General features: G+C 41.4%; 1 protein-coding gene across 2 annotated transcripts in view; it reads right to left on the bottom strand.

Annotated features, from left to right (window-relative positions):
* The window catches only part of fras1 (Fraser extracellular matrix complex subunit 1), a 714,708-nt gene that overhangs the window by 101,608 nt on the left and 600,586 nt on the right, over positions 1 to 12,514 (bottom strand). For both annotated transcript variants that reach the window (XM_072496214.1, XM_072496215.1), the window contains 4 exons: positions 11,718 to 11,868; positions 8,074 to 8,233; positions 4,319 to 4,487; positions 1,501 to 1,747 (listed from right to left, as the gene is read on the bottom strand). In XM_072496214.1, the coding sequence (XP_072352315.1) occupies positions 1,501 to 1,747; positions 4,319 to 4,487; positions 8,074 to 8,233; positions 11,718 to 11,868 (727 nt within the window). The remainder of the gene's footprint in view (positions 1 to 1,500; positions 1,748 to 4,318; positions 4,488 to 8,073; positions 8,234 to 11,717; positions 11,869 to 12,514) is intronic.

Below are 12,514 nucleotides of genomic sequence, written 5' to 3'. Positions count from 1 at the left end.
TTCAGCAAAACTTAAGTGGTATCTGAACTCTGAGTGTGAATTTCAAGGAGTGATTACACAAACTAGAATGTAAACCCCGGAATTTAAAAGATTAAGGTAATTTTGATTGAATTTTTCCAGATATAAGGAAGATAGAGAGAAATCCTATAAGCTGCTTGGGGAGTCTAAAACTAGTGACATAGACTAAATATTGGAGCCAGTCCTTTGATGGGTGAAATTAGGAAACACCTCTGCCTGCAAGGGGTGGTAGAGTTTGGAACTTTTTTTGGTAAATGGCAATTGATGCTAGATCAATTGTTAAATGCAAAACTCAGATTGATAGATTTTGAATATATGGCTTTCTATCTCATCATCTAGGTCATTAATAAATATGGTGAATAGTTGAGACCAACATAAGATATAGATACTTGTAAGATGCCAGTATCATGGAATTTACAATGCAGAAGGAGGCAATTCGGCCCATTGAGTCTGCAGCGGCCCTTGGAAAAAGCACCCTACTTAAGCCCATACCTCCACCCTGTCCCCGTAACTCAGTAACCCCATCTAACCTTTTTGGACACTAAGGGTAATTTAGCATGGCCAATCCACCCAACCTGTACATGTTTGGACTGTCGTACTTGCGTATTTATGTATGATTTTTTTCCTAAAATGGAATGATCTCTCTGGATTACTTTTCACTGTATCTCGGTACACGTGACAACAAAACAAATCCAATCCAGTCCAATAGTATTCCGCCATTGTGCCTACTCTCTGTCTCTTGCTGCTCAGCCAATTTCCCAAAAGATCAATAATTTGCTTTCAATTCCATGAGCTTCCAATTTTAGCTGCCAGTTTCTCTTGATGGACTTTGTCAATGCCTCCTGGAAGCCCTTATAAATAGCATCCATAGAGATCCCCCTGTTCACTACTTTAGTCACCGTCAAAATACTTAATCAGGTCCTTCAGGCACGACCTAGATCTTACAAATCCATGCTGGCTCTCTCTGGGCACCAGACAAAAAGGTGTTCCATCACCCTTTCGTCAATCATGGAATTTAGTAATTTTCTGACAACAGATTTTAGGTGAATTGGTCTATAATTTCCTGGTTTCCCTCTCTCATCTTCCTAAAACTATCCACAGAAACAAAATCTAGCACACTGTAGGGCACACTTGTGCAAACTGGATAAAAGTTTACGTAGAGTAGGAAATATCCAAAAATTATTCATCATCCCAAGAGCCTGAACTCCACCAATGGACTGTGGCAGTGACTTGCATTATCCAACCTAGTGTTGGTTTCAGAGCTCCAGTGAACAATGAACTTACTCTAGTTCACATTGCTGGTTGGAATTTAGGAGCAAACTGAAAATCTGGCCTGCTGCTTGAGGTGCAAGTTGATAGCATTTTCCTACTAAACAGAACCAGATTTTGCATTTTCCTTTTCTTTAAATTGTGCATCAAAAATAAAGCATGTCCTCATTCCTCTTTAGTTAAAACAGTACCAAGAAAAAAAATAATACAGACCCTTTCTTTCCACCGGGGCAAACAAGAATCCAGCACTTTCATTAACTCGATATAGTTTCTTGTCAAACTGCAGCGTGGGCTCATCTTCTGTGTCATTGATATTCACTGTTGCTCTGGTAATCTTCCCAAGCAAGGCATACGCAGGCATGCTCAATTCCACATTAAAGCTTTCAATGTTTTCAAACACCTGGTCATCATTTATAACAATAGTGCAAGCCTTGGTATCCTCTCTCTCATCAAATTGAACCTATTGAAGAAGCAAGCATATGGAGATTGCTTAATGTCTTTAATACTGTAATATGGAAACCCAGTTCATTGTTTCTTGATAATTCTCATGGCACTCTTAAAATGTTACTTCTCCACCAAAGAATATTAACTTTCTCTTCAAATATATTCTACCCCAGCCTCAGTTTTCTTCCTCAACTGTTTAAAAAGTTGACATGAATTGGTAGTTCTGGAGACTCCATAGATACAGTCCACTTGTACCTTTCCCAAGTGACCATTCTTCATGAAAGAGCCTAAACGAGTGCTAACAGGGTTTTTAGTTATATGAGACATCACGTGAGGGCTGAACCCCTCCTCACCCAATGTAAATGCCTTTTTAGCAGAAGTTAATTAAAAGATAATAGACATAGAACATTTTCATATAGTTATTCTTAATTACAAAAGTACTAACCCTGCTTAAATCAGTGAATTCATTATACACTAGATCCCGTGAGATCACTAAGTATCAGTCACAAATTTGATGATGCATTTCTAACTATGTTATCAGGAAAGGAAAGTAACATTTTAATACCCTTTTTGTAGAAAGTGATAAGACAGCCATCAATCACCCTGCTCACAGACCTCATAATTACCAGGTTGCAAAAGGGTATATAATAGATATGTCAATGTTGGTTATCATCCAAGGATTAAGCATTCCAATTGTAGCATTAGATGCCACCTAGACATGCATAGTCATTTACAAGTGAACATATCACAGCTTCTTGTAAAAAGTGAAACTACATTGTTTACGGAATCTTATAATCCTATTAACAAAACTACGGACAAAGCCGTATCTCAGAATTACTTATAAATCTGGATTTAATGCTGCTGGTTACCCATTGTGGAAGAATAAATTCGGCAACAGGGAACATTTTAAGAGTTCCTTTTTGCTGGAATTACAACCACTTTGTGATGTAGCATTGAGGCTGGCAACCACTGGCATAGAAAGGTGCTTCATTTGACGATTAATTTAGGGATAGGGTTGGATTAGATGCCAGCTCCCATTTTTCTGCTATGTAGCCTGTAAATTACACCAATTTGAAATGATTGCTAGGCAGCGGTGAGTATATGGAAATTCAAAGCAAGGACATAATATATTAATGAAGGTACATTTAAGCCTTAACCTTTTTTCACATGATTTTTCTTTACGAACACAAGGTTCTTATAAGTCTTTATCATGGCATCATCATTGACTCCAGTCGGTTTCAAATAAGAATCTCCCTAAATACCTTATGTCAAGCTTTCAGTGACACTTCACGGAAGATAGCAAGCATGATCAAGAGGAAAGGTAGCCTGTTGGATTGCATGTGCCAAGGTTTCACCTATCAAAGCTGCATGCGTGGTTACACCCAACTCCAATTACTTTGGTAACAGTCAAGATCAGCAGAGAACCAGATACAGAGCTCTGCCATCTGCTGCGAGTACTTCTTCAGCAAATATGCAGCACAAAGCTGGCATATTCGGCGCAAGTAATGCTGTGCCTGGAAATAATAATCGCTTATTGTCACAAGTAGGCTTCAATGAAGTTACTGTGAAAAGCCCCTAGTCGCCACATTCCGGCACTTGTTCGGGGAGGCCGGTACGGGAATTGAACCTGCGCTGCTGGCCTTGTTCTGCATTACAAGCCAGTTGTTTAGCCCACTATGCTAAACCAGCCCCTGCCCAGTGAAGCAGTTGAGGCTCCTTCATTAAATGTTTTCAAGATAAAGATAGATAGTTTTTTTGAAGAATAAAGGAATAAAGGATTATGGTGTTCGGGCCGGAAAGTGGAGCTGAGTCCAGAAAAGATCAGCCATGATCTAATTGAATGGCGGAGCAGGCTCGAAGGGCCAGATGGCCTACTCTTAGTTCTTATGTTCAATTTGATTGAGGGTAATTTAAACTTGTAGTGGTGGAGTAAAACAGGTGATATCAAATTGGCTGTCTGAGGTATATCCTGATGAATTCTCCTTTATGTTAAAATATTACAGTCAATGTAACGTTGTTTGCTTTAACCACCATCAGTAATTAAAATGAGCAAAGGCCACCAACATTCAGGTCTAAACAATACCTGGAATGGAGAAGCTCGATTGCAAGATTAGCCTACGGCTGCTTGGTCGAATTTCTTTCTTAGGTGTATAATTTCTACTTTTTGAAAGTTTTAGTAAAAGAGTACATGAAAATATCAAGTATTGTTCCCTGCATATATCCGGGTTTACTTTTTTGTGAAAACCTAAAGCAGGAAAATATGATTGCTCCTGCTCCACTTGTCAGAAATGTGTTTGAAACCCAGTGTGATGTTACAGTAACAGATCAGGGCCAGCTCGGAGGATATCCCCAGCAAACCTTCCTTTTGAGTTTTTTAACTTTCTGAATCCACCTTAATGCATACCTAGCATCCATCCAGCTTTGCAATTGAAAGAAGGACTTAGCTGTCAATGCAAAATACACATTTTGAAACATTTAAAGCAACAAGTTCAAACCAGTAATCGTCAGATATTATTTCATCCCTTACTTATTCTGTTGACACCTAATACATAATCTAGTACACTGTACATATCAATCTAACACATACCTGCCCTGCATACTCTACGTAATCCTGTTGGCCCAACTTTGAGCCAGCTCCAGAAGTAGAAGTTGCTGACCCCTGTTCAGTACGGCACAGTACAATGGCATACTGATTGAGGTTCCCAGTCCTCTTCACTGTAACACTCACAGAGCCTGCCTTTTCACTCACATTGTAACTGCAAACAGGACAATGGCGGAAATCAGATTTCATTTTAAGACAACACACTTATTGTTCTTATGCCATTAAATGAACTCAAAAGAACAATCAACAATATAGTGCAAGAAATAGACAGAAAGATAATAATGTGGCATCTAATAATGAAGGGATTAACTACTTATAGTTAGCTATGGGCTTATATAATGCCAGTGTGGAGGGGAGAGGGGCTATGCTGAATTTTCTGTCACCAGCAATTATGGAGAGTTTGGCTGACACCTACATGTGTACATAAACACTTTTACAAAGTAGTTTAAAAACAGATTTTAATATTTCTATGATGAATTATTTATTGGTCTGCAATATGCAGACTTTAGTAATTACATACTGAATGTTACTATGGTGCTTTATTGCAGTTTTCTTTTTGATGACGTCTGAGTTTATGTTAATTCTCAAGTGTTAAAATGAGATCGCATTGGAAAATAGTTTGGGAAGCACTAAATTACATTCACCAGCTTTCTCAGTTTCTTCATTAAATAATGCAATCAGATTTGTAAGATTTGTCTTCAAATGCATGCTAGTTGCCCCTTATTAACCCATGCTTCTCCGAGTGAGAATTAATTTTATTTTGGATAATGGACTCTTGTGGTTTTCCTATCAGTGACTGGCCAGTAGTTACCAGCTTTATTGCTCTGCCCTTTTCTGAATAGTGTTGGGATGTTGGCAATCCTCCAGTTCTTTGACAATACCTCCATTTCCAAAGAGAATTAAAATATTATGGTAAGAGCATCTGCTATTTTTACCCTTGCCTCCATTGACAACTGTCTTATCCCTCACCTAAATCTGTTAACATAACCCTTTATTTTCTTCTCTCTCATCTAACTTCCCCTTAAAAGCAGCCATGCCATTTGCCTCAACGGTTACCCAAGGCCAGAATTGAACCCGAGTCCCTGGCGCTTTGCGGCAGCAATGCTAACCACTGTGCCACTGTAGCAAGTTCCATGTTCTTACCGCTGTCTGGGTAAAAATATTTCCTCAGAAATCCTTCTTGGCTTTCTTGGTGACTATCTTATATTGATGGCCCTCAGTTTTGCTCTTGAGATATTCTCTTGGTGTCTACTCTATCAAAATTTCAGTTTTAAAGATCTCGCTTAGGTCACCCCTCAATTTTTCTTTTCAAAGGAAAAGAGTCCAAAGCTGTGCATTCTTTACTGATAGGAATAACCTTGTTTTTCTGATATCATTCTTGCAAATCTCCTTTGCATCTTCTCCAGTGTCTAGAAGCAACTAGAAACGTAGACAGAATTCCAAGTGTGGTCTAAGCAGTATTCGAACCAAGGATGACATAACATTTCTACTATTCTGTCCATCCCTTGGTAGAATTATTCACAATTTTCGTTTTTTTAAATTTATGCGCTATAGAATATTTCACTCTTCACTTTATATTCCTTGATAATTTAATTTTATAGTTTCTCTTTGCTTTCCTAATTGTTTCTTTGACTTTAAATTCATTTTTCTACCATTTTGTGCAGATTTCCTCCTCCGCCTCATTTCCACTATAAGGAGGTCTATAAACCACCTCTATTAGTGCGAATGATCCTTTATTATTTTTAGCTCTATCCACAAGGATTCCATTTCTGTCTTATGATAGCTATGTTACTTCTTACTATTTCCTATACTAAATACAGCTACTCCATCTCCACTTTTTCGCTCCCATTCTTTTCCAGAAAGGTTATATTTAATTCCCTGTTCTAATTTTTCCAGAACAATAATTTCCACGAGGTCTGATGTCCAGCAATATTTTATTGCTTCCCGTTTCCTTGTTTTATTACATACACTGTGTGTATTGCTGAATGGACAGTTTAACTTATTTTTATGGCCTCTCATCTTATTTTTGATAATCTTTTACCCTCTTGCTCTATAATATGACTTGTTTGCTGTCAATTTACATCCTTCCATAATTTGGTCTGCCCCATGCTCTCTTTTCTTGTTCCATTTATACTTAGGTTTACTTCACAGCTCCTCTTCTTTTATGAAACACGTGCAAAGTATTCATTTTCCACCTCAGCCATACTCTCTGCCTCCACAAGATTTCCTTCTTTATCCTTAAATCAATCCTCACATTCCGCTAACAGTCCTTTCACTTTTTATATGTTGATAAAAGATTTTGGGGGGCCCTTTTCTGCTATCTGCTAATCTTTTCCCATATTCTCTCTTTGAACTCCTTTCAAGTTACCTTTGGCAAATTCTAAGTTTTTATTTGTTTTCTATTGTATTCTGTCCCTGACATTGGTTATATACCTCCTCTCACAGCCACATAAGATTTGCTTCTGAGCATACTCCCACAAGGTATCACCGTCCTCGCAGTTAATAAACATGGAATACTGGTTTGTGAATACCACACTCACAGGGAATTCCTGCGGCGCTTGCCTGTTCCTCTTACTTTGCCTGGAGTTACTCACTCCCTCCCCTGCTGAACTCTGTAACTGCAGGGTAAATCGCTTCTGAAATGTGCTATTTCTCAGCTTCTCATCCGCATTGCGGTGAAACCAGTTGCCCCTCATCTGCATCTGCTTCTTTGGTATCCAGTTAAGGATCTTGGTTCTTGAAGATTCACTTGCATTGGAAGAATTACATTTTGTTATAAGGGGTTTTTGGTTGGATTTGCTTTTTGCATCCTCGCAAAAAGGTGCAGGATAGCGACTGCAATTTATCAGAACAGCTAATGTCCTTCCCTTCATCACTGGCCACTTGCAACTGCTGGTTAAGAGGCAGGACTTGGAAAGCCATCAGACTTTCCTTCTCATCGCTGCTATCTCTCCAGTACAAGGATGGTGCTTGTCCCTGCACCAGTGGTGGTGAGATCTCAAAGTCATTGAATAGAGAGAGAACAAAGAACAAAGAAAAGTACAGCACAGGAACAGGCCCTTCGGCCCTCCAAGCCTGCGCCGACCAGGCTGCCCTTCTAAACCAAAATCTTCTACACTTCCGGGGTCCGTATCCCTCTATTCCCATCCTATTCATGTATTTGTCAAGATGCCCCTTAAACGTCACTATCGTCCCTGCTTCCACCACCTCCTCCGGCAATGGGTTCCAGGCACCCACTACCCTCTGTGCAAAAATCTTGTCTCGTACATCTCCTCTAAACCTTGCCACTCGCACCTTAAACCTATGCCTCCTAGTAATTGACTCCTCTACCCTGGGAAAAGAGGTGAGCTGCTTGTTCTTTTATCCCTCCCCAAAGACCTTAACAAATTATCTTTGAGGGCCCTGGAAGTCTTCAGGGTTTTCCCACCCATTAACTCCTTTCCGGCTCTTCACTTGCTGCAATACAGATTTTATTACAATATCACCTCACGGTGTCTCACTTGCTGTGATCCTGAATACCTTGACACAAGGAAATTAATTAAGATTATGTGAGCCATGGACATTTCTGTAAAACAGCTGCAGCCTCAACACATTTCAATGTTTGTGCATTGGCTACATTTATGTAGTGCCTTTCAGAAAAACCCAAAGCACTTCATAACTAATGAGGCACTTTTGTAGTGTGGTTACTCTTGTGATGTTGGAAGACAATAGCAATAAAACAATATATAAAGGATGCCAACCTGGTGTATTCAAAGCTGATTAGAGACCATTGGATGTGGAACACATTATCACTAACAATATTAGGTTTGCTGTCTTTCACCAAAAACTTGAATGTGTCCATAGTCTTTTGAATCTTATCTTCATTCAAAATGTAGCAGACCAAACCCAAGTTAATATCCTCTGCAAGAAAATAAAATAGATACAAGGCCTGTTACACATAAAATATACATAATTCTTAAAGTCTTATCCTTCAAAAAGGTTTTCTGAAGTACTGTTGAAAGTCATCAGATTTGCACAATGCTAAGTTGAACAGCAGGTTATCAAAAAGGTCTCCCCAAGGTGGCTGAAGACCATTGGATGCACAGATTCAAGAGCTCTTCAGTAAGTATCCCCATTATCCCTCAATTCACTTCGTATCCAACAATCTATTGACCTGCCTTCAATACACTCAATGCCTGAAGAGTAACAGCTCTCCAAAGATTCACAACCCTTTGAACAAAAAAATGTCTCCTCGTGTCAATTCTAAACGGTCGACCCCTAATTCTGGGAGAGTGACTGTTCTAGATTTCCGAGCCAGGGAAAATATTTTTTCAGCATTTACCCAATTAATCGCCTAGCATTTTTCAAAACTCCAGGAATTTCAGCATTGCCTACTCAACTTCTCCATGCAGGACAATACCTTCATCCCTGGAACCAGTCTGGTGAACCCTTGTTGTACTCCCATACGGCAAGTACATTCTTCCTGAGGTGAGGAGACTGTGGTGGTATGTATTAGGGGTAGTACGGTACCCAGTGATGCCGAGAGGCTATTGGTGGACAGACACTGGGTCCTGATTGGTTCTGCCGCCTGCTGTCTCCACCCAGTAAGGCGGGGTATAAGAACCCAGGTTCTCCCAGCAGCCGCATTCTGTAACCGAGCTGCTGGGGAACAAGTCTGCGTAATAAAGCCATTGATTGGCTTCATCTCTTCTCGCCTCGTGTGTGATTGATTGTGCTACAGAGACCAACACTGACATGGTGTTCAGGTGTGGCCTCACTAAGGCTCTTGTTAATTGTAATAAGAATTCTTTCCTCTTATACTCCAATCCCTTTGTAACAAAAACTAATCTATCATTTGCCTTCCTTGTATCGTGTTGTACCTGCACGCTCGCCGTTTGTGATTCATGTACAAGGACAGCAAGGGAACACTAATACATGGGCCATTTTTAGATTGACAGGCTTTGTAACTAGCAGGATACCACAAAGATTAGTAATTGGGTCTCAGCTATTTATAATCTATATCAATGTCAAGACCAGCATTCGTTGTTCATTTCTAATTACCATCAATAAGTTGGTGGTGAAATGCCTTCCTGAAATGCTGCAGTCCAGCTGATTTAGGTACACTCACACTGCTGTGAGAGAGGAAGATCCAGGATTTTGATCCATTGGCAGTGAAGGAGTGATGATATAGATCAAGTCAGGATGGTGTGAGACTTGGACAGGAACCTGCAAGTGTTGGTATTCCATGCATTTGATGCACTTGCTTTTTAGGTGGCAGGGGTCCCAGGTTTGGAGGATGCTGTCTGTGGCACCTTGCTGCAGAGTATAGACTGCTGACACGTACGCTGGTGGTGGAGGAAGCAAATGTTTAAGGCCAACCTGCCAGTGCCCCTTCCAGCCAGGGTGGCATTCCCAGGATGCCCAGGTGGCAGTGCCAAGGTGCCTGGGTACCACCCTAGCCAGAGCCTGACCACCCGGGACCTCCGATGGCCCGTGACCTCCGATGACCTAACTGCTCACTTAAATATGTAAATCTTGATCCTGCCCAGCGAGGGTGGGATCCAAATAGCGACATTTTGCGAGGTGTTCCGAGCATCACAAATCTTGCGAGAGGCAACAGCCTCGTCGCGTCACAAGGTCAGACATGACTAGGCTGTTCGATCGCGCCCATGGCTCTTTTGAAATTAATTTATGGTATGTGGACCTCGCTGGCTAGACCAGCATTTATTGCCCATCCCTAATTGCTCGGTGTGGCAGTGGTGAGCTGCTTTCTTGAACTGCTGGAGTCAATGTGGTGCATGTTTACCCAGAGTGCTGTTAGGAAGGGCGTTCCAAGATTTTGAACCAGCAACAGTGAAGGAATGGTGATATATTTCAAAATCAGTATGGTGAGTGGCTTGGAAGGAAAACTCTAGGTGATGTGTTCCCATACATCTTCTTTTTTGAAAAATAATCTTTATTGTTACAAGTAGGCTTACATTAACACTGCAATGAAGTTACTGTGAAAAGCCCCTAGTCGCCACATTCCGGCACCTGTTCGGGTACACAGAGGGAGAATTCAGAACGTCCAAATTACCTCACAGCACGTCTTTTGGGACTTGTGGGAGGACACCTGTGCACCCGGAGGAAACCCACACAGACACAGGGAGAACGTGCAGGCTCCACACAGTGACTCAAGCAGGAATCGAACCTGGGACCCTGCCGCTGTGAAGCAACATTGCCAACCACCGTGCTCTTCTCTCCTTGTCCTTCTAGACGGTAGCAGTCATAGGTTTGGAGATGCTGTCTAAGGAACCTTAGCGAGTTCCTGCAGTGCATCTTATAGATGGTACACACTGCTGCCACTGTGCGTCGCTGGTGGAGGGAGTGAAAGTTTATGGCTCGGATGCCAATCAAGTGGGCTGCTTTGTCCTGGATGGCACCAAATTTCTTGACTGTTGATGGAGCTGCACTTATTCAGGCAAGTAGGGATTATTCCATCACACTCCTGACTTGTGCCTTGTAGGTGGTGGACAGGCTTTGGGGAGTTACGAGTTAAGTTACTCACTGCAGGATTCCTAGCCTGTGGCCTGCTCTTGAGCCACAATATTTATATAGCTAGTCCAGTTAATTTTCTGGTCAATGGTAAACCGCAGGATGTTGATAGTGGGGGATTCAGTAATGGTAGTGTCATTGAATGTCATGGGGCAATGGTTAGATTCTCTCCTGTTGGAGATGCTCATTGCCTGGCACTTGTGTGACGCAAATGTTACTTGTCATTTTTCAGCCCAAGCCTGGGCATTGTCCAGGTCTTGCTGCATTGGACCGTGTAGACTAATGAAGTGGTAATTGGCCAGGTTGAATTTCTCCTGCTTTTACATGTACAGGACTTACCTGGACAATTTTCCACACTGCTGGGTAGATGGCAATGTTGTAGCTGTACTGGAACAGCTTGGCTAGGGGTGCGGCTGGTCCAGATCAGCTTCTGGTCAATGGAGAACCCTATTCAGGATGTTGACAGTGGAGGATTCAGCGATGGTAATGCCATTGAATTTCATGGGGAGACTATTAGATTCTGGTTTGTTTGAGATGGTCATTGCCTGCCACTTGTGTGGCACAAATATTACTTGCCAGTTATCAGCCCAAGCATGGACCTGGACTGTTTCAGTATTTGAGGAGGTGCAATCTACCTGACTAGTTACATCTTCAAAGCTAACTCAGCAACACCTAGAATAACAGAACAATGCAGAAAGAAGTACATTGACTATGATACACAATTGACTATGATACATATTCTCTATCCACCTGTAAATAGCAGAGTCACTTGTGCCACCCTGTTTTGTGTGCAACAGTGTACCGCTCTGATCTTCAACAGTTAACTCTGCTTGCATACGAGGATCAGCAAAAATAATGCTCAAGAACTCACCTTGTGTGAAAGTCCTCAGGGGAACTCCAGGCCTCAGTTTGGTTTCCAGGTGCCCATGTTTTGGTTCTGTGGTAATCTCATAAATCAGCTGCTTGTCTTCAGTGTCAGGATCCATGGTCAATAGCTCCCTCTTGGTGATCAGGTTAATTGCCTGAATCAGAATAATCATTATTTCACTGAATTAAATCATGTAAAAGAATATAACCAACCAAAAGTTAGCAACATATTACTGGCGACATCTGACGGGACCCGATCTAGAAGTGGCTTAACCACTCCGGGAGAACCCAAAAATATGAATTAAAGATCCAATTGGGAACAGAAAACCACAAGTGTTCAAGCAGTTCTGATCAATCCTCATAATTCGGAAGTGTGTTAAATGCATGTGTAACTAACAGGGCTATAAGGTAAAACTGATAGATCCTTTTGTTGCGACAAAACTGTCGGGAGTTTGTATTTCAGAAAGTAGCGAAAGCCATACCCGTAATTACAGCACTGCCTTAGTCCCCCTGTTCCAAATTTAAAAGAACCATTCAGATAAGAAAGATGGCAATGCAGGCAATGCAACGCCTCATGAACCCAGAAGAATTTGCGGTCGCAGCGACCAGCAGCAGTAGAGTAGGACAGTGTCCCGTATGGGAAGAGGAAATCAGGAAGTACCTCAAAGGGAAAGGATGGCCCCTTTAGAGCGAATTCTGTAACAATGAGGAAACAGGTCCCGGGAGTATAGGACATACTTGGTGGGAGAACCTGAGCGAGATTCACAAGAAGAGCTTAGGGAAAGCTCGCAAGCCGATGGC

Source organism: Scyliorhinus torazame, chromosome 3, assembly GCF_047496885.1.
Source record: "Scyliorhinus torazame isolate Kashiwa2021f chromosome 3, sScyTor2.1, whole genome shotgun sequence".
Taxonomy (NCBI): domain Eukaryota; kingdom Metazoa; phylum Chordata; class Chondrichthyes; order Carcharhiniformes; family Scyliorhinidae; genus Scyliorhinus; species Scyliorhinus torazame.
The sequence above is the reverse complement of the archived record's forward strand: the minus strand, read 5'-3'. Positions and strand labels throughout refer to the sequence as shown.